The following is a 26,031-nucleotide window of genomic DNA, read 5'->3' on the forward strand; positions in this document are numbered from 1 at the left end:
TTAATACTAGTAAATCTGACCGTTTCTCTTTTTAATTGTTGTTTATATAATCACTTCTCTGATTCATATCAGCAACTGAGGAATCCATACAACTGCAAACAACGTACTTTTAAAATGTTGATAATCTTGGTTAGTGTAGATGACAAGATGGCTCTCTTATGAATAAGGCAGCTTGGTAAAATTATGATTCCGACCTAAACCAAACAATCTCACAAACTTAGAAGACCCACTTTCTATACATACTTAAAAAATAAAAAATGCAGACAAAAAATGCATGTAATCATATTTAAACCTAAATAGCATAGTTTAGTATCACATGATAATGTCAGTGTATGATTGTGAACTCTTATCACCATCTTTCTTCAAGATTTTCCAAGAAGCCAAAATGTCTCTTTCAACCCATGGGAAGGTTCTCCTTCCCATCAGAAAAAAGTTAATTGAAAGCCAAAAGTTCTCTTTCAGCCAGGAAGTCAGTTAAAACAACGGAAGAAAAAAGCGTCAAGTCTGTCGTCGCGGTGGACCCGCCGTCGTCACGGTGGACCCGCCGTCGTCACGGTGACCCGCCGTCGTCTGTGGAGGCCTCGGATCCCGAATGCTGCAGCTGCGCTTCATCCGGGTGCACTTGCCTCACAGCCAGGATGCGCGTGAGCATGCTGTCCAGCATAGCGCCATCCAGGGGCTGGGAGGAGAACCAGCGCAGGCTGTCGGGGTGGCAGGAGAGTAGCGGCTGCAGGTAGAACAGGTCGTCTCTTTTCTTCACCGACTCCGAGCTGAAGAACAGGGACAGGGGAAGGGAGAGGTAGTCAGGTGGATGAGCGGTTAGAGAATCGGGCTATTAATCAGAAGGTTGCTGGTTCGATTCCTGGCCGTGCATAATGAAGTTGTGTCCTGGGGCAAGGCACTTCACCCTACTTGCCTCTGGGAGAATGTCCCTGTACTTACTGTAAGTCGCTCTGTATGGAGCGTCTGCTAAATGACTAAATGTAAAATGTAGGTAGCCAGCAGAGTGAATCCCAAATGAACTCAGGACTCCTAAAACCCACGGCCACTGATTGGTGTTTAATAAGTGGGGGGCACTTCACCCTACTTGCCTCTGGGAGAATGTCCCTGTACTTACTGTAAGTCGCTCTGGATAAGAGCGTCTGCTAAATGACTAAATGTAAATGTAAGTCGTCTGGGAGACAGCAGAGCGGCCGTTCACGAGACACAAACAAGAACTTTGAAGAATAGAACCGTGCGATCAAATGTAACAACAACTAACATTTAGAAAACGTCCATGTCCTCGCTCTGGATAAGAGCGTCTGCTACATGTACATTTAGTCATTTAGCAGACGCTCTTATCCAGAGCGACTTACAGTAAGTACAGGGACATTCCCCCGAGGCAAGTAGGGTGAAGTGCCTTGCCCAAGGACACAACGTCAGTTGGCATGACCGGGAATCGAACTGGCAACCTTCGGATTACTAGCCCGCTTCCCTCACTGCTCAGCCACCTGACTCCTAGCTGCTAAATGACTAAAGTCCCGAGAGGCTACTTGAGGTACGGCACAGAACACAGACAGTCGACACACATTGAGAGTACATCGAACGAACATCGACAACTAACACCCAGTTGAAGGCCTCACCATTTGGAGAGGTAGAACTCGTAGAGCTGGACCGGGCAGTGGAGCGGGTTCTCCCTGTTCTCGGGCATCTCCATGTCTCCCTCCTCTTCCTCCATCTTCCTCTTGCCGGGCGAGACCGGCAACAGCTCTGTGTGTCAACAAACAGCGCAGAAAAATGTTGAAGCACGCACGCTACGTCGTGTACGACTGCTCTTAATTGTTGTGGAACGGGCAAAGGGGTTTCCAACCTGAGGTTCCCTGGTCTCTGTGCGGGGGTCTGAACCTGAGGTAGTCGGTCTTGCCGGGCGAGCGGGTGCAGTGCGTGAAGTTGGCGAAGGAGAGCCGCCTGTGTTGGCCGGCGTCGGTGAAGCGGAAGGTCTTGGTGCTGAAGAACAGCAGAGTGTTGAGCAGCACGATGGGAGAGTACGTGCCCAGCTGCTTACACTCCCACAGGTAGTCCTCCTCTACTCGCGAGCTGAGGTAGCCTGAGAGACACAGAGAGCCAGAAACAGAGACACAGAGAGAGAGAGACACACAGAGAGAGAGAGAGAGCGAGAGAGAGACAGGCAGAGCCAGAGAGAGAGAGAGAGAGAGAGAGAGAGAGAGACAGACAGCCAGAGACAGAGAGAGACAGGCAGTGCCAGAGAGAGAGAGACAGAGAGAGAGCCAGAGAGAGAGCCAGAGAGAGAGCCAGAGAGAGAGCCAGAGAGCGAGAAAAGAAAGTATACAAGGGCACACAGAAAGCAACAGATTTGAGAACAAACATGGCCGCGTCTGGTCAAAATCAACAACAGCAATGGTAGTCGGTCTGCAGTGGGACGTATCCCGTCGTAGCGCCAAACAGGATACGACACAGACGAGCCGTACCGCTGGGGGAGAGCGTCGGTCTCCAGCGCTCCAGGATCCTGGTGATCTCCACGGTGAAGCGGCTGTACAACTCGTCCGTAAAGATGTTCTCGATCCTCCCGTTCTCAAATAAATACTAGAGTGGGGGGGGGGGAGGGGAGAGTAACAGAGAAATGTAAAGCAGAGGTGGTCCTTAGCGTGGCACTGAGGTGTTGGCGTGGAGCGGGGCTACTACCAGCTGGATGCCCAGGCAGAGGTAGAAGATGCTGTCGGGCGCGTAAGGCCCTCCGTTGGGTCGACGGACCTCGGTGATGAAGTGGCAGAGACCGTCGCTGAGCTCAGCGGAGTCGCATTGTAAGAAGTCCTCCTTCAGAACCGCCGGCCCGTCTGCCAACCGAACCAAGAAACGAGAGACACGCGTTACGAAAATGTGTTCATGTCTGAACCGGGACTCGGACACATGTCAGGAGGTTTTCTGGCCTCTCACCTGATTTACTGGTGGATTCAGATTCTGGCTGCTGTTTCCTCTGTAGCACCCATGTCTTCCAAGCCTGCACCCCGTAGGCGTGGTGTAGCTTTCTAGTCCGGGAGGACGAAACAGTGTGGCTACCCTCCCCAGAGCAAGCTCTCTTCCGGCTCTGTGGACCACACACACAAATATTTTTTGGATTTCTCTCTAAAATCCAATTTGAACTCTGTTCAAACTGAATGTTTTTCTTGGGGGGGGGGGGGGGGGGGGGGGGGGGGCTGTGCTAGATGACATACCCGTTTGCCGGGAGAGAAACCTTCTCTGGGTCGTTTACGTCCAGCCAGCCTCTGCTGCTTCCTGAGGACAGCCCTCTCAGAGGCGTCACACCGCTCTGCAACGAGAGTCCAGCTCCCACAGTTGGTACAACGATACATGCTGGCATTACCAGTGTCCTACTTAACTGCTGTTTGGGAGAGGCACATGACTAGACAGCTTATAAAACTGTAGCTTACAAGAGAAATATTACAGTACAAGCCAAGCAAGCACTGGAGTCAACAGCACCTCCATCTCACCAGTGGGGATGTCAGCCTCCAAGTCCATGGCCCCCGGCTCAGAGGTGCTGGGGGGGTCCACAGCCACTGGACCCCTTCCTCGCTGACTGCTGGGTGCAGGGTTGGATTCCTCTTCCCAGCTAAGAGGGGTGGAGATAGCCTCAGACTCCAAATCTCCACTGTAAGTACTTCCCTGGTCTGAAACGACAAATGGAATACATGTGAACCTGTTTACACACTATGTACATATGTACACCCTGAGGAGGAAATGATCCTGACTGACCATTCAAACCTAAGTGGGTAAAACTAGTTTTCCATACCTCCATGGGAGACAGGTTTGTCCTTCTCAACTTCCTCAACCTCCTCAGCAATGCCCTGTGATTGGACGAGTGGGTCATGTGGTTCCTTGGACTGTGAGCCACTCGGGGCGGACGGTAACACCACAGGCACAGGGACCTGGCAGAGGAAACATACACCTCACTAACGTGTCCAGCGTCACGAGAGGGCATCAGTGACATCATGAAGCATCACACCGGCACAACATACAGGAATGGGCATCGGCATGGGAACCGGCATGTACTGGGAGTACATGTTCATGGGCACGGGTATGAAGACTGGCACAGGGATGGGAAGAAGCACCACTTTCACCTTCTCCTCGTTTATAGTGGTGGTGAAACTACACCCAGAGAAGCCTGTGGACATAGAGAACTAAAGTTAGGACTAAACCTGAACATAAACTACCAACATGTCCTTCTGACTAGCTGGAGACTGCTGGTGTGTGTGTGTGTTCTTGTTGTACCTGCTGGTGTGTGTGTGTGTGGTCTGGGTTGTACCTGCTGGTGTGTGTGTGGTCTGGGTTGTACCTGCTGGTGTGTGTGTGGTCTGGGTTGTACCTGCTGGTGTGTGTGTGGTCTGGGTTGTACCTGCTGGTGTGTGTGTGGTCTGGGTTGTACCTGCTGGTGTGTGTGTGGTCTGGGTTGGGAGGTTGCACAGTGTCTCCTGGTTGTGTGTAAACGGTCGACACATGATGGCCTTGTTCTTCATGTTCCGCCGATGAGCCACGGGGAGCCGCATCGCATCTGTCTGAGTGCTTGCCTGCGCACACGCACGCACGCACGCACACGCACACAAAAAGCAACAAAGCAAAAGCAGTTTAAAGAATAGCTTTATAAAGAAGGGATCAGTCAATGTCCTGACAATAAGTGAATCTGACCCAAATCTTGCACCCCGGGACATCTGTGCTCTACTCTGAGACAGACACAAGTACTCACATCATCAAGACTCTTTCCGTGAGAGTTAGATGTGGGAAGTGCTCCTGCAAGCAAATAAAAGTTTTTAATAACATGTCCCGAGTGTGGTCGCATAGTCAAATTTGCCACTCTAATCTAGTGGCCAAAAAGGTTTGAGAACCAGCGGTCTGGCTAGCTACCTGTGAGGGGGCTATCTGCAGTGTGGGGCTGGCCTGTAGGGGTGCTAGCCACTGGCCCGACATCAGCAATGCCCGGCGCCATCTTGGAACTGGGGAAGAGGTTTTGCACAGTGGCCGAACTACCTAAAAAGGAGAAGGGAGAGTTTCACAGTCACAGATCAAACAAAAAGGTAGAAAAAAGAAAAGAAAAAGACATGCATTACATCCCATTCAATGCCAATTACGTTTTGCCAGTGATACCTTGCATTTACATTTAGTCATTTACCAGACGCTCTTATCCAGAGCGACTTACAGTAAGTACAGGGACACTCTCCCGAGGCAAGTAGGGTGAAGTGCCTTGCCCAAGGACACAACGTCATTTGGACACGTCCGGGAATCGAACCGGCAACCTTTTGATTAATAGCCCGATTCCCTAACCGCTCAGCCACCTGACCCATCTGACCTTGCGATGCTGTTCTGGCAGGGATCTGCGGGACGTGCCGGTGGCAGTACTGCAGAGTGCAGGCCAAGTCGCAGAAGTGTCGGATGTAACCGGCACACCGCAGCTGCTCCTCCATCTTCCCCTGGTGTCTGCAATTGTCACATTTGGCCATCTGGGAACAGAACCAGCGAGCAATGTCGTCACGGGAACGTCAACAGTCGCACGTGCGTCTACGTGTGTGGGTGTGGCGCGTGCGTGACTGACTGACTGACCTCGTAGAAGAGCACGGTGAACATGGACATGCAGTCGGGTTTGCAGAACTCCTCCATCCTGCCTCCGAAGTGGCTGTGGATCATCTTCTGGTTCACCATGTTCTGACAGATCCCCGAGCAGAAGGCGCAGGAACGCCAGGGGCTGTCCTTGTTCTTCTTGGTCAGGTCGTGTTTGAAGAGCAGCTTACAGCCTGAGACACACACACACAGACACAGGGGACAGGTTGTAGGCTAATCTCCTAGAAACAGACCGTACGTACTTCTTGGTTTCGTTGAAGTTGAGGAATTGATTCAAACACACCCTACGTCTTCCATCGACTGGTCTATTGTGGAGTCTAGTCTAGCTCAACCATTGAGGGTGGCTTTTCTCACTGGACTCACTCTCGCTGCAGAAGGGTCTGGCCACGTGGTTGAACATGATGATGTCTTTGACCACCTTGTCCTGCAGGCAGTATTCACACTTCATGATGATGTTCCTCTGGGTCTTGAACCGATCACAGCACTGCTTCCCACAGAACTGGTACACCCGATTCTGTCACGATAACACAATCGCACCAAATTCACACCACATTAGTTCTCGGTGTGTTTGAAAATCAAAGCTCTTATCCAATCCAAGGCCGACAACCGAGGATCGAGTCAGGCCGCAGGTCATCGGAGGTCATCCGTACCTTGTGCAGGAAGAGCTCAGGCTTGGAGGAGAACTCCTCGAAGCAGTAGTTGCAGGTGAGTCGGATGGGCCCGGTGAAGCGCGAGGTAGAGAGGGGGGTGAGGCCCTGCTGTGGCTGCTCGTACGGTCTGGACGAGCCTGGGGTGGATGCACAGGGCGCTGCGGAGGTCTGGCTGGGAGCGTCGGGGTAACCAGGGGCAACTGGCCGGGAGGAGGAGAGTGGAGAGAGGCCGTAGGGGGAGGAGCCTGTCCCCGGAAGGTCAGGCTGAGGAGGGGCCAGGGGATTGGTGGACGTGCCGTTCATCTGAGCGGTGAGCGGAGCTCTGCTCTGCTCAGACTGAGGGAACGAGGACATGCACTCAGTGACATCACAGAGCTGATCAAGATACACCACTGTAGGATCACAGTCATATTCTAGCAATCAGGAAGCCTTGTGGCGCGGTGAGAAGGGGCTGTTACCCTGAAGGTGGTGACACAGTCGTGGGAACAGAAGTTCCGGATGCTTCCGTCCACCATGGCGAGGTGGTACTGAGGGACAGCGTTCACTTTGCAGTGGGTGCAGGGGAACGGGGTTCCTGAGGGCAGGGAAAGACCGTTACGTTTCTGTTTCAACATCACCAAACACAACAGTCGTCACACAGAAGCACGGTTCAGAGTTCTCATCAGTTTAAAAGGACAAACATCCGTCAGTTTAAACATGAATGCAATACCACAAGGCAGAAATCTAAGATGGCCATTTTGCTCCCCATATCCTATCCGTAACCCCTGGCTGAGGAACTGTGCATACCAGAGAGGATGTGTTGTGGAGGCCGGCTGTAGCTGACACAGGTGGAGCTGCAGTACAGTTTAACCTTGCCCAAGGGGTCGTTGCTCACCAACATGGTGGACACCATCACCTCGTTACCACAGTGATTACACTTCATCAGCTTGGAGCAGGTCTACAGGGGAAGTCAGAGAAGGGGTGGTCAGGGTTAGAGAGCTAGCATCTACAGCCATTCAGAAAACTGTCTTCTGGACCGCTGGAGACGCATCGCTACCTGTTTATAGGTGCTGATGCAGGTGGGACTGCAGAACCTCAGGTTGACGTCTCCAATGGTCAGGTTCTGGCATCCGCCTCCTTTACTGCTGCAGTACATGCCACAGCTCTCGCAGCAGTTCATAGCCAGGTTGCGGTTGCGGCGCCATGTGAAGAAACAGTAGTCGCTGCACAGTCTATGGAGCTCACCGTGATAGGTTACCTCATGCTGAACCTGAATGAGGAACAGGGGAGTGAGGGCAGGTTTGTGTTGCGATGGGAGAGCGTCTGTGTGTTGGTGAGGGTGTTTAGAAGAAGTCGCTGCAGGCTTTCAACCTTTACCTTGTTGGACTTATTGCAAACGCTGCAGACAGGGAGTTTGGGGCCAGGGGGATCAGTCTTCTTTTTGCGATTGAACGCAGACAGGCAGAAACGACTGCAGAAGTCCTTAAGGTTGTTGTCCACCAAAACTCTGACCACATTCACAGGGTTCTCAATTTCCCTGCAAGGGTTTAAGGGAAAAGGAAAACACAGTTTTATTTAACCATCTAAAAGAAACTTAAGAGCACTTGCTGGGAAGACACACAAAACAACACAATAACAGATGAGGTACTTGAGGCACTGGTGGCAGGGCCGGGCCGGGACAGTTGGAGGCAGGAAGCCAGTGAGGCAGACGGTGGAGCAGAACAGCTGGGTGGAACCCTTCTTCTGGAAGGCCGTCTGTCCCTTTAACAGCACCTTGGAGCAGCCGCTGCACCTGATGTTAGCAGAGCTACCGCCTCTGCCAGGGGGGGGCGGAGCCAGGGGAGGCTGGACCAATGGGGCTGGAGCCAAGCTCCTCCCAGGACCAAATATGGAGGGAGTGTGGGTGGTGGGACCTGCAACTGGAGGTAGAGACAAAGCTGGATGCTCAAAAGTAGCAGAAGGTAGCATCTAAGCCCACCTCTCTATTAGATCAGTGGTTCTCAATCCTGGTCCTCGGGACCCCCTGCCCTGCATGTTTTAGATGTTTCCCTGCTCCAACACAACAGGGGGTCCCGAGGACCAGGATTGAGAACCACTGTATTAGATAACCAGGTGAACAGAACTAGCAGTGCTCAGACTGTGTGTGAGAGCTGGTCTTCACTCTCACCACTGGGGGCGCTGTACGAGGGTCCTCCTCCCACCGAGTACACAGAGCTGATCCTCAACTCATCCTGCAACACAAACAACACGCTCAGTAAAGTCTCTCTCTGACGCTCCCAGTCTAGTTTAGACCGTCGAGGGCCTGAACGAGGGCCTGAACGAGGGCGTGAATGAGAGCCTGACCTCCTGGTTCTCCAGCTCCTCTTTGACCTGTCTGCTGGAGGACTGAGGCAGCAGGGCTGCGTCGTAGTCCTCGTCTATCGGTTCATCCTTAATCTTGATCAGTGGCGAAGTGGGGGCCTCGATTGCTATGGCACCACAGTCTGACCTCTGTGGTGACTAGGTAGAAGACAGTGATGTTGGTGACAGGCTTTTGGAAAAACACTGAAATGATAATGCTATATTAGATACACGTGCGTAGTTAATTGCTGAATTGATCGTTCTAGTGAACACCTAAGGTACAGGTGACACTCACCTCCACTTGGTGACACTGTGGATCTCCTCCTGCTGGGTAGTTCACAACAGCTCCGTCTTGTGAGACAAACAGAAAAGAAGAGAGAAATAAGATCCCTTGACCTTAACTCCAGTCACAACGTAGTTACAGTGTGACAAGGCTCCACGGTAAGACTCAGTCTTACCGAGGCTGTCAGGGGAGGGAGTGGGACTGGATAAGGCCGACACTCTCCTGTCCCCCTGCGTAGCTCTCTCCTCTGGGGCTTTCCCACTGGTCAGGAGGCCCGCCTGAACATCTCTCTGTCTGTCAGACGATTCATCGGTTAACCGGGCGCCTATCCTATCCGTGTCTAGATCTGCCAGCGTGTCCATGGGCAGCGAAAACTGCCAGTCATCCTCCTCGTCGTCCACGCCAAAGACAGGAAGTCCATCCAGCTCCTCCTCCAGGCTGCCCCCTCGATGCCCGGCCGCAAAGAAGGGGTCGCGGAGAGAGGCGTTGGTCTCTTCAGCCGGCTCGTCCCTCTCCTCTCTGCCCTTCGCCGGACCTGCGTCGCGGTCGGTGCCGCCCGAGGAGGATGCCGAGAGGCCAGCGTCGTATCTGCCCAGCTTCATCACCTCATCGAAGGTCCTCAAGATCTGGCGTTCATGCTGTAGGGAGACAATCCGACTGATGAATTATGTCTCAAATAGAATGGATAACCATGTTACTCTGTTGGGCTGACGGATATTATGAAAGACATTTTCCAGGCGTAGTGCTGATTTAATGATAGTATATGTTTTCTGAAAGTATTGTGTGTATGATTCACTTAGTACAAATCCATTATACTGTAATGACCACGACATAGGAAGGACTCAGACTTTAAATGTCCGAACTCAACACACGCTTTATTTATTAGACTGGGCTGTTGTTCTGGCCACAGCCCACACCGCTAATTCCATACAGTGCAAAACTCCACAATAATGCAACACACAACTCGTCTTTTCAGTACCGAGGCACAAAACTGAGAGATAGAAATTAAGACAGTAGCTCTTATTTATAACTTCCCAAACCTCGCGTGATTACCCATCGTCACCCCAACACTACTGTCTGCCCTGAAGTCATGAATGCCTGCAAACAATGAGAAACTGTAATACAGGGTCGTTACAATACACTATAAGCACAAATGTATTACCCTTGCGATTCCAGTAGGCCTATGCATTTTAAATACCAATTAACATAAATACCGGGTATAACAAATTTGAGATTTCATGTTTTTGTAGATTGTAAAACAGCCTCTGCATGCTAGCTGACTGGATTATCGAGTTCAGATGTACAAGTACAGTGTGTCGCAACCCCAATGCACAACTAGCCAGGTAGCATGGCAAGCTATCAAGATGACGGACCCCACCAACTGATTTTAATTGATAGATAATTCAAATAATAATGTAGAAATGTTCACCAGAGATCTTCCCGACTCCTCTGGTTCCGCCATTTTTGTAGCAAACTCGTTGGAGTTCCGGTGCACCGAAAGATGTGACCAATCAGAAACTGTGACCGAGGAGGGCGCTGGTGCACATCGTCAGCCTGTGCGTGGTAGACAATGGAGGAAGAAGAAGAGCGTCTACGCAAACAGCGTAAACATTAGGTACGTTCGACTTCATGCAGCGCCGGCGGCGCCGACAGCCGGCTGCAGCCGGCTAACTTGAAGCTGAGAATGCCATTGGCTGCTTCGGGTCAGCCGGGCTGCGGGCGGCTGCAGGCGACGGCGGCGCTGCATGAAGTCGAAGTCGCCTATTTATACATTACATCAAAGCCCGTCTACCTTATTAGACATTCTCTGATTCCATCCACGGGTGGAATCTGTATGATTATTCGCGGTTTGTTGTTTCCTGGTTGTGATTATGTCATAGAACAACATTGGAAATGTAGTAAATGTTACTTTAATGATAAAATAAAGCTATAATGAGTGATAAAAAAACATTTACCTTGATAACCTTGTAATCAGTTGCAACCTTTATTTCAATTTTTTTTTGTGGTGACCTGTCGTACTGGCTCTGTGATGACTCCAAATAAGAAAACATGTGTCCAGATTAGTGTGAAGGGATGACATAACTACCCCAAACAATATTTTGAAGTTTAACTCCTTTATGAAGAAGTTACAGTGGGGTCACATATTTTGACGGCTGCTACTTGTCAGATATGGTGACCTCTGTGGTACTGGCTCTGTGATGACTCCAAATAAGAAAACATGTGTCCACATTAGTGTGAAGGGGTGACCACTGCAGTTGTGGGGTCACATATTCTGACAATTTACCTAATGTGCTGGTCCATTAAATATTTAGTTTTTTCTTTACAGTAGAATATGATTATTTAATGTTTTAAATGTAGCTAGTCTAGTGTAATGTTTTAGGTAGGTTATTACAAATGTAACTCGTGCATGCAGTCACAAAGAAATACATGTTTAGAAACATTTCAGATAAACATGTTACTATGCCTGATGTAGTCACCAGCGGTTTACTCTTTCTCCTTGGGAAGCAATAACAAACTGCGAATAATCATACAGCTTACAGCTTCCACCCGTGGATGTAATGCATACATGTTTACGCCGTTTGCGTAGACGCTCTTCTTTACCCTCCATTGTCGACCACGCACGGGCATACGATGTGCAGCAGCGCCCTCTGCGGAGCATGTGAGCCTATGACCCGGATAACGGACGCTACGGCAAGCCGGACAATGAGCGTTTCGAGCAATGAAATAGGACATAGAACTTGGTTCAATGAGTGAAACATACAGATGCATATGAATGAAGCTTGTTCCCCTGAGCTGTAACACAGGAGTAAAAATGGACACCAGAGACGGCAGACAGTGAGCTCTGCAACTACTTCTAGCACATTAGCTAGCCTACCATTTTACCAAAATACCATCACTCTACACAGAGTAATATCAAGTTAGCAGTTTGCACTAACTCATAGCAGAGATACCTCTGGAAAAGTTGTCTACTGTAATTATAACAAGCACACAGAACTTACGCTGAGTGATGAACTGCTGGCGGCGGTGGATGGTCCAGGTGCTACCGGAGGAGGAACAGCCGGGAGGGCGATGCTCGGTACGGCTCCGCGCTCCAAGAGAAGCCGTGTGTCCGTGAACCCCATCCGTCTCCGGTCCATGTTGAAACTATCCGCCGTGAAATGGTTACTGCAGAGGCGGCTGTTGGAGTTGATGTGAAGCGCTCCATCAGCGTGGCTCTTCACAAAATCAATCCACCTCTTTTTCCTTTCTTCATCACTAGGAAATTGAAATAGCGATACAGCGCTGCTGTGGAAGTTCTTGCATCCAGGAAAGATGCAAGTCCGGGTGGAGGGAGACATCCTGTGCCTAGCTACCTAGCTAGCTAGCTGATGTACAATAACAATCTGAGTACAGAAGGAGTCGTAACTGAAGTGGAGTGGGAGGACCTCTTATGCAAATGAGCTCCAGGCTTTATACCGTTTCACCGGGTGAGAGGAGGAGCCATGCAGTGATCTGACGTAGATAGGTGGCTGTGACGTAGATAGGTTGAGCTGAAAACGGGCAAGAAACTGTTCAACTCACACATATATTATATAATATATGTATTATGTACTGAAATCATGGAATTTGCTTTACTCGTTTACTTTGTCCTTTCGTTTCCGGGCTTTAAAGGTCTCGCGTGTTTTTTGCAGTAAGCGGTAGGATTAGGCATTCAATGTAAAATTTTAAAAAAAAACAACGTTTTCTAAAATGTTAGGATGTTTTATGTTACGTAGCTTTTAACTGTATATTTAGCAATTGACAGGGAATAGTAAGAAAGACAGCAGTAATAACAGGTAAGACTTGGCAGCAAAAACAGTATTGCTTAGAATTCTATTGGACATTATATGCCATTTATTAAATATTCCATAAAAAAGAGAGGAACATTCATGGGAAGTTCATGTTACGTTCACATCACAGGCAATTGTTCACACATGGCAAAAATCAGAGGGAGAGAGAAGATATATACAAAAATGGTGTGTGTACGTATGTATTAAGCTAATTAGTCCCAAAAATCTATTCTGCGCTTGGAGGCTGTGCACTGGCATGCGACTGATCGTCAGCGCTGCCCCGCGTGCCCGCGTCTCCCTCTGGTGGCAGCCGGTGGTAAAGCTTGTGCAGGTGCTCGGCGCTCCTATCTGCGTCATCTGCCCCTTCGCAGCAGCGTCGCCACGCGTTGGGGACGGCGTCCACGCCGTAGTGTGCCCCAGCGATGGCCCCCGCCATGCAGGCGATGGTGTCTGTGTCCCCCCCTAGGGCCAGGCTGTAGGCCATTGTCCTCTCCATGCCCCTGTAGTTCTCTGGGAGGCCCTCACGGACCTCCAGACAGTGCAGGACACAGAAGATGGCCGTGGGGACGGAGTGCAGAGCGGCGATGCCGTTCCCTGTCGACAAGGAGGGGAGGGAAAGCGTGAGATGTTCCCGAGAGTTTAATGCGGAGTGAATTTACAGTGGGGGTTTGAATGGATGTTCAACTTCAAGTCTTTTATTGTCAGATGCAGAGAACAACACAGGGTCAGACTGGGCACTGAAATTCTTAGGACAAGATAATGCAAAGCAACCTGGCATAACATAACATATAAGTACACAGAACATATGATAAGCTAAAATATAGTAAACCTCCTAATATACAAATAATATAGTTAGTTCATAGTCAAGGCTGAAAGGGTCAAACTAACACATTTGCCAGTGTTATTTGTTTTGTACGCGAGCCCACTGACCTAGCTCAGATATGACCTCCTCGATGCTCACTTGGTTCCTCTCCATCAGGTCCTTCACTCTGTGCAAACGATCACAGAACGGAAACTCAGACTCCTTCAACCTGGGGAAACAAGACAAAGAAATGTTCAGACACTTCTCCACATACAATGCAAAGAATTGTACGTGTGTAGTATATATATTATTATAATACATATAATCTGTGCCTGGTACAATACAGACCATTCCCCAACTATCTAAATACTGTTAGAAATATGTACTTCTCGTCCTACATTCTATATGCACTATTTGTATGTTGCTTTGGATAAAGGTGTTTTCTAAATGAATAAAATGTAAATTGTATTCATTCGCGTTTGCAGTCGTCACCGAGGGAGCTAAAGGAACGTTTTTTTCAGGTTTTGCAGAGTTTAGGTAGCTATCTAGCATTTCACATATTGACATAGACCATCTTGGTATCTTGAAGAAGCGTACAATCTGGCGTCCTGGCGAGCCGCCTCTTCTGACTCCACCTCCTCCATCTCCATAATGAGCCTGTTGATGAACTTGTGCGGCCGGTCTAGGGCCCCCTGGAGGGACAGGTGCACTGCCAGAGCCTGCAGAACGGCTCCATTGTAACCCAGGGAACAGGAATGGGTCAACATCGCTCCAAGTCGAGCATACTATGTGAAACAAGGAAGGGAGAGGAGGTGAGAGAGAGAGAGAGAGAGAGAGAGAGAGAGAGAGAGAGAGAGAGAGAGAGAAACATTATAAAGCCAACACTTTATTGATAAATAAGGGGTGGGTGGATGTGAATTCTAGTGGAGAAACAGGATGGGTGGGGTGTATTCTTATTAGTTAAACATCTGTGTTATTTGGAGTACTGTGCTGGGTTTCAAAGTAGCATTAGCAGTGTTGGGTAATACATTTCACAACATAGTAGTAACAGTGCCTCACTATCCCTGTACCCCTAATCCCTCACCCTCTTGACGTCTCCATGGTCTCTGAAGGCCAGGGCAAAAGGGGCTGCCCTCATTGCCCCACCATTCCCAAAGGAGCCACGTCCGTTGAATTGAGCCCTGGCTGGCTGGAAGACGTCATTCAATTTTGGCACCCGCAACTTCTTCAACACCTGGATCACACCTGAACCGTAGCCCCGCCCTGGAGATAAACTGTACTCCTTGGCAAAGCTGTTGACAAGAAAGCAGCCTTTTTCGTTATACATCTTCCTTAGCCCAACATTACTGGCGACAGGCCAATAATACAACTGGATGTTAAGTACAAACACAACAGGTTTTAAGGTGCTGGCCAAAATCCTGAGGACGGTTATCTCTACCTGTAGGCCATGTCTTGTTCGTCAAACCCTGCCCTGGTCAGCAAAGACTGCACAACACACCGTGTCATGGCTGTATCGTCACTGTACTGCAGAATACCTGAGGATGACATGACAGACAATATTGTCAAGTGTAAAGTAGCCTAATGTAGGCCTAACTAAATCGGTACTCAAAATAGCTAGTTATGTAGCTAGCTAGCTAACTAGTTCTAGAAGAGAAGCGGAGTCACCTATGGCCTGAATCTGGTTCAAAAGTACCGTAAGAGATTTGACTGAATCTAACGTAATTCTTGCATAGCCTACTGGCTAAAACGATTTTTCGGGCAATTTAGATTTCACCGTCACCTTCGCCACGATCCTCATCCTGTAGTCCGTTCAGATGCTGCAAAACGCGATCCATTGGAACCTCCTCTGCACCTTCGAACTCCCCACCAACACAATCTCCCAGGACCGCGCCAACCAGAGCACCGCGGAACCGAGCAATCGAGGCTGGTCCTCCCACTCCAATAGCTCTTCCAGCCGTTACGGCCATAACGTCAAAGCTATGCGTTTCCTCTCTCCTTGGACAAGAGACGGTAGAACAAATTGTCAACGACAGTGTCGACTGTCGAGCATCTCTTGCAAATTCTTGCCGGCTCTTGATTCAAAATTTTTGAAGCTAGAAATATTTATAGATTAGATTATTTAATACTCACAAGCTGTGCTTAACCCACAGTGCTTCTGATTTAACGAATTTACTGTCCAGTTGTTAGTTTTTGTGTGCGTACGCCACTGACAAAGTACCGAGGTGATTGTAATAGAGGGGTAAATTTATGAATCGCCTGTAACTGCATTTACTAACCTTAGTTCTGACCAACCTGAAACATATAGTATTTAGATTCTATTCTGCATATATTCCTATTTCAAATGAGCACTTGCCTTTTCCAGTTTAGTTACTGGGTTAAATCCAACTTTGTAAAATGAGTAGAATATACACGTATAATTGCCGTTACGGTAACTTCAGGGGCCGCAGGACATGGTACAGAGAATGATAGTTCGATGGATCGATTGTGCGTGCATTAGAGATTTGTACTGGTCCATGGAGCGCCTGCGCCGGATGACAGTCTGCTACAAACATGGCGGGACTAGAAGAGTTTGGAAGATCTGAGGTGAACATTTCTACCAATATATTTCCACATGTAATGAATATTTTCGTTATCAAGTAACATTTTCCATCTTGAATGCTGCTATGCTACCCGACTTTGAGTATTGGGGTTGCCACACTAATATACATACACTTTTAAACTCGTTACTGAAGTCTGCTAATATGCCCAGACTTGCAGAAGTACAGGAGACACGCATTTCAACCATTTCTCACGCTTTCACGCAACATCTAGTATTTTTCTCCCTGAGAAGTAAGGGATAACTTGTCCCGCTATATACAATTAATGGACGAGGTGGAGGGATACGGAGGTACGTTTTCTGCCCATTTGAGAGCTCTTTCGAGTTACAGAGTTAAATGCCACCTACCAGCCAATCAGAAGCATCATCGACATTTTTCTGGTTGTTTGGTCAATAGAAAAACCCGACACAAACCCTTCACTATTTCCATCAGCCCAACAGAGTAACATAGTTATCTATTCTGAGACATTTCATCAGTCTGATTGTCTCCCAACTGCATGGACAGCAGATGACAAGGACCTTTAATGAGGTGATGAAGCCAGCAGGACACCACGCTGTCCTCTCGAGGTCTCCCTCGGCTACGCAGGGGGACAGGAGAGTGTCGGCCTTCTCCAGTCACACTCCCTCCCCACACCGCCTCGGTAAGACTGAGTCCAGGAGCCTTGTCAGTCACGCTGTAATTACGCTGTGACTAGAGTTTAGGTCAAGGGATCCTATTTGTCCTTTTCTGTGCCTCACAAGACGGAGCTGTTGTGAACTACCCAGCAGGAGGAGATCCACAGTGTCACCAAGTGGAGGTGAGTGTCACCTGTACCTTAGGTGTTCACTAGAACGAATAATTCAGCAATTAACTACGCACGTATATCTAATATAGCATTATAAATTCAGTGTTTTTCCAAAAGCCTGTCACCAACATCACTGTCTTCTGCCTAGTCACCACAGAGGTCAGACTGTGGTGCCATAGCAATCGAGGCCCCCACTTCGCCACTGATCAAGATTAAGGATGAACCGATAGACGAGGACTACGACGCAGCCCTGCTGCCTCAGTCCTCCAGCAGACAGGTCAAAGAGGAGCTGGAGAACCAGGAGGTCAGGCTCTCATTCACGCCCTCGTTCAGGCCCTCGTTCAGGCCTTTGACGGTCTAAACTAGACTGGGAGCGTCAGAGAGAGACTTTACTGAGCGTGTTGTTTGTGTTGCAGGATGAGTTGAGGATCAGCTCTGTGTACTCGGTGGGAGGAGGACCCTCGTACAGCGCCCCCAGTGGTGAGAGTGAAGACCAGCTCTCACACACAGTCTGAGCACTGCTAGTTCTGTTCACCTGGTTATCTAATACAGTGGTTCTCAATCCTGGTCCTCGGGACCCCCTGTTGTGTTGGAGCAGGGAAACATCTAAAACATGCAGGGCAGGGGGTCCCGAGGACCAGGATTGAGAACCACTGATCTAATAGAGAGGTGGGCTTAGATGCTACCTTCTGCTACTTTTGAGCATCCAGCTTTGTCTCTACCTCCAGTTGCAGGTCCCACCACCCACACTCCCTCCATATTTGGTCCTGGGAGGAGCTTGGCTCCAGCCCCATTGGTCCAGCCTCCCCTGGCTCCGCCCCCCCCTGGCAGAGGCGGTAGCTCTGCTAACATCAGGTGCAGCGGCTGCTCCAAGGTGCTGTTAAAGGGACAGACGGCCTTCCAGAAGAAGGGTTCCACCCAGCTGTTCTGCTCCACCGTCTGCCTCACTGGCTTCCTGCCTCCAACTGTCCCGGCCCGGCCCTGCCACCAGTGCCTCAAGTACCTCATCTGATGTTGTTTATCCTTATTTTGAGATTATCTAACTTGTCATGTTGTGCTTTTAAAGGAGCAGGATGCAAATCAAAGCAGTTGACTCATATTAACACCAATGGATCTGATTGTGTGTAGCTCTTTACAGAATTCTTACGGCTCAAGATCTGTCCATTTTGGTGTCATCTAATCTAATGGCCAAAAACATTTTGTGTTGTTTTTGTGTCTTGCCAGCTGTTTCTCTCAGTTGCTTTAAACGGGTAAATTAAACAGTTTTTTCTGTGCCCATAAACCTTGCAGGGAAATTGAGAACCCTATGAATGTGCCCAGTGTTGTGGTGGACAACAACCTTAAGGACTTCTGCAGCCCTGTCTGCCTGTTTGCGTTCAATTGCCAAAAGAAGACTGATCCCGCTGCTCCAGAACTTCCTTTCTGCAGCATTTGCAAGAAGTCCAACGAGGTAAAGGTTGAAAGCCTGCAGCGACTTCTTCTAAACACCCTCACCAACACACAGACGCTCTCCCATCGCAACACAAACCTGCCCTCACTCCCCTGTTCCTCATTCAGGTTCAGCATGAGGTAACCTATCACGGTGAGCTCCATAGACTGTGCAGCGACGACTGCTTTTTCACATGGCGCTGCAACCGCAACCTGGCCATAAACTTCTGCGAGAACTGTGGCATGTACTGCAGCAGTAAAGGAGGCGGATGCCAGAACCTGACCATTGGAGACGTCAACATGAGGTTCTGCAGTCCCACCTGCATCAGCACCTATAAACAGGTAGCGATGCGTCTCCAGCGGTCCAGAAGACAGTTTTCTGAATGGCTGTAGATGCTAGCTCTCTAACCCTGATCACCCCTTCTCTGACTTCCCCTGTAGACCTGCTCCAAGCTGATGAAGTGTAATCACTGTGGTAACGAGGTGATGGTGTCCACTATGTTGGTGAGCAACGACCCCTTGGGCAAGGTTAAACTGTACTGCAGCTCCACCTGTGTCAGCTACAGCCGGCCTCCACAACACATCCTCTCTGGTATGCACAGTTCCTCAGCCAGGGGTTACGGATAGGATATGGGGAGCAAAATGGCCATCTTAGATTTCTGCCTTGTGGTATTGCATTCATGTTTAAACTGATGGATGTTTTTCCTTTTAAACTGATGAGAACTCTGAACCGTGCTTCTGTGTGACGACTGTTGTGTTTGGTGATGTTGAAACAGAAACGTAACGGTCTTTCCCTGCCCTCAGGAACCCCGTTCCCCTGCACCCACTGCAAAGTGAACGCTGTCCCTCAGTACCACCTCGCCATGGTGGACGGAAGCATCCGGAACTTCTGTTCCCACGACTGTGTCACCACCTTCAGGGTAACAGCCCCTTCTCACCGCGCCACAAGGCTTCCTGATTGCTAGAATATGACTGTGATCCTACAGTGGTGTATCTTGATCAGCTCTGTGATGTCACTGAGTGCGTGTCCTTGTTCCGTCAGTCTGAGCAGAGCAGAGCTCCGCTCACCGCTCAGATGAACGGCACGTCCACCAATCCCCTGGCCCCTCCTCAGCCTGACCTTCCGGGGACAGGCTCCTCCCCCTACGGCCTCTCTCCACTCTCCTCCTCCCGGCCAGTTGCCCCTGGTTACCCCGACGCTCCCAGCCAGACCTCCGCAGCGCCCTGTGCATCCACCCCAGGCTCGTCCAGACCGTACGAGCAGCCACAGCAGGGCCTCACCCCCCTCTCTACCTCGCGCTTCACCGGGCCCATCACGCTAGACAAGAGCTGCTCCCAGGAACCCTCCTCCAGGCCTGAACTCTTGCACACGGTACTGATGATCTCCGATTACCTGGAGCCTAAGTTGATCCTCGATTTGATGTATTTGCGAACACACTGAACGAATGTGGTGTAGTTTTCTGCGGTTGTGTTTTCATGACCAAATCGACAGAATAATTCACTTCTAGGTTTGTAAACATTTTGGTGTGAATGTGTGCAGGAGAGCACTGAGACAGATGCTGTGGCTCCTCACTGGGACGTGAAGAACGAGGCGATCATGTGTCGACCTTTCACACACAACCAGGAGACACTGTGCAACCTCCCAACCCAGACCACACACACACCAGCAGGTACAACCCAGACCACACACACACCAGCAGGTACAACCCAGACCACACACACACCAGCAGGTACAACCCAGACCACACACACACCAGCAGGTACAACCCAGACCACACACACACCAGCAGGTACAACCCAGACCACACACACACCAGCAGGTACAACCCAGACCACACACACACCAGCAGGTACAACCCAGACCACACACACACCAGCAGGTACAACCCAGACCACACACACACCAGCAGGTACAACCCAGACCACACACACACCAGCAGGTACAACCCAGACCACACACACACCAGCAGGTACAACCCAGACCACACACACACCAGCAGGTACAACCCAGACCACACACACACCAGCAGGTACAACCCAGACCACACACACACCAGCAGGTACAACCCAGACCACACACACACACACCAGCAGGTACAACAAGAACACACACACACACCAGCAGTCTCCAGCTAGTCAGAAGGACATGTTGGTAGTTTATGTTCAGGTTTAGTCCTAACTTTAGTTCTCTATGTCCACAGGCTTCTCTGGGTGTAGTTTCACCACCACTATAAACGAGGAGAAGGTGAAAGTGGTGCTTCTTCCCATCCCTGTGCCAGTCTTCATACCCGTGCCCATGAACATGTACTCCCAGTACATGCCGGTTCCCATGCCGATGCCCATTCCTGTATGTTGTGCCGGTGTGATGCTTCATGATGTCACTGATGCCCTCTCGTGACGCTGGACACGTTAGTGAGGTGTATGTTTCCTCTGCCAGGTCCCTGTGCCTGTGGTGTTACCGTCCGCCCCGAGTGGCTCACAGTCCAAGGAACCACATGACCCACTCGTCCAATCACAGGGCATTGCTGAGGAGGTTGAGGAAGTTGAGAAGGACAAACCTGTCTCCCATGGAGGTATGGAAAACTAGTTTTACCCACTTAGGTTTGAATGGTCAGTCAGGATCATTTCCTCCTCAGGGTGTACATATGTACATAGTGTGTAAACAGGTTCACATGTATTCCATTTGTCGTTTCAGACCAGGGAAGTACTTACAGTGGAGATTTGGAGTCTGAGGCTATCTCCACCCCTCTTAGCTGGGAAGAGGAATCCAACCCTGCACCCAGCAGTCAGCGAGGAAGGGGTCCAGTGGCTGTGGACCCCCCCAGCACCTCTGAGCCGGGGGCCATGGACTTGGAGGCTGACATCCCCACTGGTGAGATGGAGGTGCTGTTGACTCCAGTGCTTGCTTGGCTTGTACTGTAATATTTCTCTTGTAAGCTACAGTTTTATAAGCTGTCTAGTCATGTGCCTCTCCCAAACAGCAGTTAAGTAGGACACTGGTAATGCCAGCATGTATCGTTGTACCAACTGTGGGAGCTGGACTCTCGTTGCAGAGCGGTGTGACGCCTCTGAGAGGGCTGTCCTCAGGAAGCAGCAGAGGCTGGCTGGACGTAAACGACCCAGAGAAGGTTTCTCTCCCACGGAGGTAAATTAGGGTCATAAAGATTTGCAAACGTAAACCTGGATGTAAACTGTTAAAAACTGTTTTTATTTTCGAAACCCTATTTTATAAAGCTCTGAAAAGTTAGCGAGTTTAGAAAAGATTAACAAGACTGTTTCTGTTAAGGTTTTTGTTAGTTCGAAATGAATGCATATCAATGTGTGTACTGAAACAAGTGTCTTTGTGTATTTGCAGCGCATTGATAGACAGTTCTATAACTGTTGGATACAGGTTGATACTAATAAAAATCCAAAGAGAGCGGTATGTTCTGCTCCTTCTTCAAATGTTTACTGTAAAAAATACAGACAACAGCATTCTATTGGTTTTAAGAAATGCGTAAATGAATGTATATCGGTAATGATGTTCTAAAAAGTGTGTGTCTGTGTTGTGCACATGCAGCGTGTTTGCGAACAACAGGTAGCAGATCAAGCAAAGGCTCTACTAACACTACGAGAACAAATGGTTGCAAAGAAACCGGTAATTTAATATCATACAGTATATTCTGTATTTCAAACATATTTGTGTGAAAATGTGTGTGTGTGTGTAATGTTTGTTTTTTATATACAGGCCACTGATATCAGCCATATCAATACAGCAATATCCATCGATGCAGTGGAACTTAAGAAAGCAGAGTTGAGGAATCAGCTGAAGAGGCGTTCAGAGGAGGACCCGTCTCCGAGGGCGGAGGTGCAGCTGGCAACAGACGAACTGATAAAGACATTGGAAGAGACCAGGAAAGCGTTGGACGACAGCCAATCGACAATGGAGGAGACCTGGAACGCACTCGCCGAGCTCCAGGAAGAAGCATCGACGGAGAACCAGGAAGAAGCATCGACCGAGAACCAGGAAGAAGCATCGAACGAGATGCAGGAAGAAGCATCGACCGAGATGCAGGAAGACAACGGAATGACGATTCAACCGCCGCCGATCAGTCCGGACGACGGTGATCTGCGCACAGAGCAGTGCTCACCCCTAGTTGGAAGAAACGTCCATCCAGACATTGATATCCCTGTTCTGACCCCTGACGTAGAACAATTGATCAGCAAGCTTAGTTGGGGCTGCAGTAACCAGTACTCCTCTCTTCTTTTCCGTTTGGCAGTAACGGAAGACAAATATAACGAGTGGGCAACGAACACCGACTGGGATGGTTCGAGAGGCAAATGGGCATTGCCAATCAACCTCCGACAGTTCATGATGGATGCCGTTAGGAACAAGTTTCCAACGATGAATGATAAAGACGGAATACATGTGAAAAACGGAGTGAATGAATACTTGCGGATACCTATGAAGACTGGTGCCCGTGCTATACATATCTAGCCTATTTGTAAAGATGCAATATTGTCTGACAATACACACTACACACCCATTCCATCCCCCAAAATCTGTCTTTTCGTTAGACCAAACATGACAATCGATAAGTAGATTCAACTATTTGATACTTATATTTTATTTTTAACTGTTTATAAAAGCAATGGCTCACTGCAGGTGAGCTGTGAAATAAAGATAAATACCACTGCCTGTTGTGAACTACCGCTTAATTTACAACAGTTAGTTTAATTCCGATCAACTCGTGATTGGACAAGAGGCACTCCAATAAAACCGTGTTGATATTCTAGTGAGATTGCTTAACGACGCAAACTACTGGGAGAATAACAGTAGGTGTTTAACCAGCAAAACAAAAAAACATGAAGTGTTAAAGGACAGGATGTCGTGATTAAATACATTTGACGACAAAATGTTATGTTAGCAATACAAAAAAAGTTGGCTTGTCCAATTTGACAAATTAATAGGGCTACAGCTACTGTAGGTGAGTCGGCTAGACAAGTTAGCTAGCACTACCAGTACAGTACTGTACTATAGATTAGCAGCAGTTTCACACTTACCCTGACTAGCACTACTGAAACATTTATGTATCACAGTAATTTGCACTTTACAAAAACGTTGGTTCATCATTTTGCATGTATCTTGTCACCAGTCAGACCATGCCAATTGTGTACTCGTGTATAGCAAGAGGCAACGTAATACTTGCTGACCTTGCGTTCAGAGGTGGAGCATTTCAGGTAGTATGTGAGCATTTTTGGGTTTGAGCAGCCTGAATTTTGTTCGATTTGAAAATCTGAAGCTTGAATGTATTTTTCTTAATACTAAAACTAATTTGGGGGATTTGAATTTGACTTTTTTTTCACCTCAAATGTTTACGCCTCGAATTTTTTGTGTGTGCTTTGCTCTACCGTGTGCTCTGGGTTTTAGGAGACATCCTTGACTTTAATCAGACCGCTGTCGCCTGGATTTCTGTATCGAAAAAGTATTTTAATTGAGGGGTGAGAACATTCATTCGTAGGCTATTATTCAAGTATTTCGTGTGCAATAGAGAAAAGTGTTTGAAACAACTCGTTTAATCAAGTAGATTTAAGTAATTGATGTAGGCCTATATCTCAAAGGGAATAGTTACTCAAGACCCTTGACGTGCCTTATGTGTTCACACAGCATAAGGCCTAAACACAATTTTACTTCACAAACCTTTGTAATTCAGGCAAGAATATTAATTGAAAGATTGTCCAGCTCTCATACAATATACAACACATACTATAGCTTCTAATATATATCTGTTTGATAATTCAGTTTCAGATACCACATTCTTTGTGAAGATAGGGTTGCTTATGTCTGTGTCACAGAGCTTGGATTTGAGTCGAAGAGGGCCCACCATTTTCTTAATGAGGCCAGTACATCCATCAACACCAATCATTGTCAACCGCCTCTTACTGATATTGATACTGTACTGCAATGCTCTAGAGACTAAGCGAGCCACTTCCCCTTTGTATTGTCTTTCAGATCCACAGCATGTTTACAAACAGCCCTCTGATTACGAGAGTGGCCTTTGCACAGCCCAATGAGTTCAGTGCTGACCTGCATCAGGTGCTAGGACAGCTGATGGTTCGTTCCCCAGACAGAGAAGTAGAACCAACAGAGAGCATACTTTCATTCAAAGCATGCTTTTTTTTCTTTTCTGGCTAAGCTGGCTACCACATTGCAGTTCATTATTCTCTTATCTGTTATTCTCTCTATATTCGATAACTCAGGGGTACAAGCCAGACATTTCTAAATAACAAACACGGCAGATTCGTTTGCCAATTTTGTCCATTCTACTAAGTCTAGTTCTATGTTAGATGACAGATTGTTTTGGCCAATGGCAAACTTTCCATGCAGTATCAGTTAGTTAATGTGTAACTAGACAGGGAGGGGCAGTCAGAATCCTGTGACACCTGTACCTGTCTATGTACTTTTGAACAGCATATTGACTCTAGAGCAATACTGTACTGTTAGTGAGTATACTAGTGAGATCATACACTATGCTTTTGTAAAACATTTGCTTAAACTGGAGTATTTCTGTGCGTTGAGGTAGAGGGGAACGGTGCTGATATGGTGAGTGTTGCTTGTTAATGACATCAAGTAGAACTTAAAGCTGTCATCTGTCTAGCAGCACAGTGATGACCTAATCATTAACACTAATGTCTAAAAAGTTTAAAACTAAAAACAAAGAACAGCTTATGATACAAGGATTTTGTCATGAGAACTTATATACGTTCATACCAATACTTGACCAAGAACAAAGTTGTCTGTGACTCTAAAATAACCTTTGATACTTGTAGACCAGTCAGCTGTTATGAAGGAGGTCAGGAAGACCGAAGAGAGTCAATAAAGGAATGTTGGACTGATAACAACATATTTGCTTGTTTTGCTTACAGACCACTTAAATTTGGTCAGATAGCAGATAATTTATTTTACTTCTTTTGACTCTTCGTTTCATCTGTTAATGAAAACTAGGCAGTCACTGACATGAATTCATCGCATCTTTAAGCTATACCCCCCCCCCCCCTCCTCCCCCCATCTCTCACGTTTTCTTTCTGATTTGAAGGCGGACGCTAGTTCTCAACCATCAGCCCCAGCGAAGCTTGATCAAGTGCAGGGCCAAGTCAATGAGGTCAAAGTTATTCTCAAGGACAACATCAACAAAGTGCTGGAAAGGGGAGAGAAGTTAGATGACTTAATTGACAAGACAGACGACCTTCGATCAACTGTGAGTATTGAGAGGACGAATGAGTGTTAATAAGTGTGTGCTTGTATTCCCAAGGTGTTTTCCTATGTGTGCTAATATATACATATCCCAACATCAGACAATGCAACATACAATGTGTAGTTATTATGTTACACATTGCAGGTATTTTAATTTATTTCTTACCTGTTCAGGCTGACACATTCCAACGGACATCCGCAAGGGTTGCCCGGAAATACTGGTGGAAAAATACAAAGATAATGATCATCATCGGCGTGGTAGTGGTGATTGTCGTCATCCTCATCATCCTATTTGCCACTGGTGTAATTAAGTAAACCTGGATTCAGAAGTCCAAAACAGGTTCAACCTGTTAGGTAGCATGGGGATGTTTCAGTACTTCATGTAAATAAGCAATAGTCAAATTACCTTGTTCTTTTTAAAGATGTGTGATATGATATGTTCAGTCCGTGGCCATGTAATGATACATTTCATCATTTAAAGCTGTGTGCATTCTTTCAAATTATTTTCTTAATTTTTT

General features: G+C 48.1%; 4 protein-coding genes across 5 annotated transcripts; 2 read left to right on the plus strand and 2 right to left on the minus strand.

Annotated features, from left to right (window-relative positions):
* Window positions 1–10: 10 nt before the first annotated feature.
* si:ch211-266o15.1 (zinc finger MYM-type protein 4) lies at window positions 11–12,254 on the minus strand. The gene is made up of 27 exons (XM_062484746.1): window positions 11,859–12,254; window positions 9,035–9,497; window positions 8,872–8,927; window positions 8,580–8,735; window positions 8,404–8,467; window positions 7,885–8,155; window positions 7,614–7,773; window positions 7,294–7,506; window positions 7,044–7,194; window positions 6,716–6,831; window positions 6,258–6,593; window positions 5,971–6,121; window positions 5,590–5,780; window positions 5,339–5,489; window positions 4,897–5,019; window positions 4,739–4,782; window positions 4,421–4,562; window positions 4,014–4,159; window positions 3,788–3,923; window positions 3,489–3,665; window positions 3,213–3,307; window positions 2,935–3,085; window positions 2,683–2,834; window positions 2,469–2,583; window positions 1,850–2,086; window positions 1,623–1,749; window positions 11–770 (listed from the first exon to the last, which is right to left on the minus strand). The coding sequence occupies exons 1-27, from the start codon at window positions 12,195–12,197 to the stop codon at window positions 551–553; spliced, it is 4,683 nt and encodes a 1,560-aa protein (XP_062340730.1). The 5' UTR covers window positions 12,198–12,254; the 3' UTR covers window positions 11–550.
* Window positions 12,255–12,709: 455 nt separating this feature from the next.
* On the minus strand, window positions 12,710–15,805 carry adprs (ADP-ribosylserine hydrolase). Its single transcript, XM_062484750.1, has 7 exons — window positions 15,601–15,805; window positions 15,251–15,465; window positions 14,909–15,005; window positions 14,555–14,762; window positions 14,068–14,255; window positions 13,599–13,699; window positions 12,710–13,262 (listed from the first exon to the last, which is right to left on the minus strand). The coding sequence occupies exons 2-7, from the start codon at window positions 15,435–15,437 to the stop codon at window positions 12,895–12,897; spliced, it is 1,149 nt and encodes a 382-aa protein (XP_062340734.1). The 5' UTR covers window positions 15,438–15,465; window positions 15,601–15,805; the 3' UTR covers window positions 12,710–12,894.
* Window positions 15,806–15,918: 113 nt separating this feature from the next.
* LOC134039014 (zinc finger MYM-type protein 4-like) lies at window positions 15,919–22,955 on the plus strand. Of its 2 annotated transcripts, none has more exons than XM_062484748.1 (19): window positions 15,919–16,053; window positions 16,575–16,707; window positions 16,808–16,863; window positions 17,000–17,155; window positions 17,268–17,331; window positions 17,580–17,850; window positions 18,142–18,301; window positions 18,409–18,621; window positions 18,721–18,871; window positions 19,084–19,199; window positions 19,322–19,651; window positions 19,820–19,949; window positions 20,481–20,626; window positions 20,717–20,852; window positions 20,975–21,151; window positions 21,333–21,424; window positions 21,635–21,700; window positions 21,839–21,916; window positions 22,007–22,955. In XM_062484748.1, exons 1-19 carry the CDS (start codon window positions 16,021–16,023, stop codon window positions 22,754–22,756), a joined length of 3,258 nt encoding a protein of 1,085 aa, XP_062340732.1. In that variant the 5' UTR covers window positions 15,919–16,020; the 3' UTR covers window positions 22,757–22,955. The 2 variants fall into 2 exon arrangements, with proteins under 2 accessions (XP_062340732.1, XP_062340731.1); XM_062484747.1 differs by having other exon boundaries at window positions 15,928–16,053; window positions 16,572–16,707.
* A 1,741-nt stretch (window positions 22,956–24,696) lies between these two features.
* Window positions 24,697–25,996, plus strand: si:ch73-234b20.5 (uncharacterized protein LOC449923 homolog). Its single transcript, XM_062484530.1, has 3 exons — window positions 24,697–24,862; window positions 25,356–25,517; window positions 25,688–25,996. The coding sequence occupies exons 1-3, from the start codon at window positions 24,860–24,862 to the stop codon at window positions 25,826–25,828; spliced, it is 306 nt and encodes a 101-aa protein (XP_062340514.1). The 5' UTR covers window positions 24,697–24,859; the 3' UTR covers window positions 25,829–25,996.
* Window positions 25,997–26,031: the final 35 nt, after the last annotated feature.

This window comes from Osmerus eperlanus, chromosome 18 (assembly GCF_963692335.1).
Source record: "Osmerus eperlanus chromosome 18, fOsmEpe2.1, whole genome shotgun sequence".
NCBI lineage: Eukaryota > Metazoa > Chordata > Actinopteri > Osmeriformes > Osmeridae > Osmerus > Osmerus eperlanus.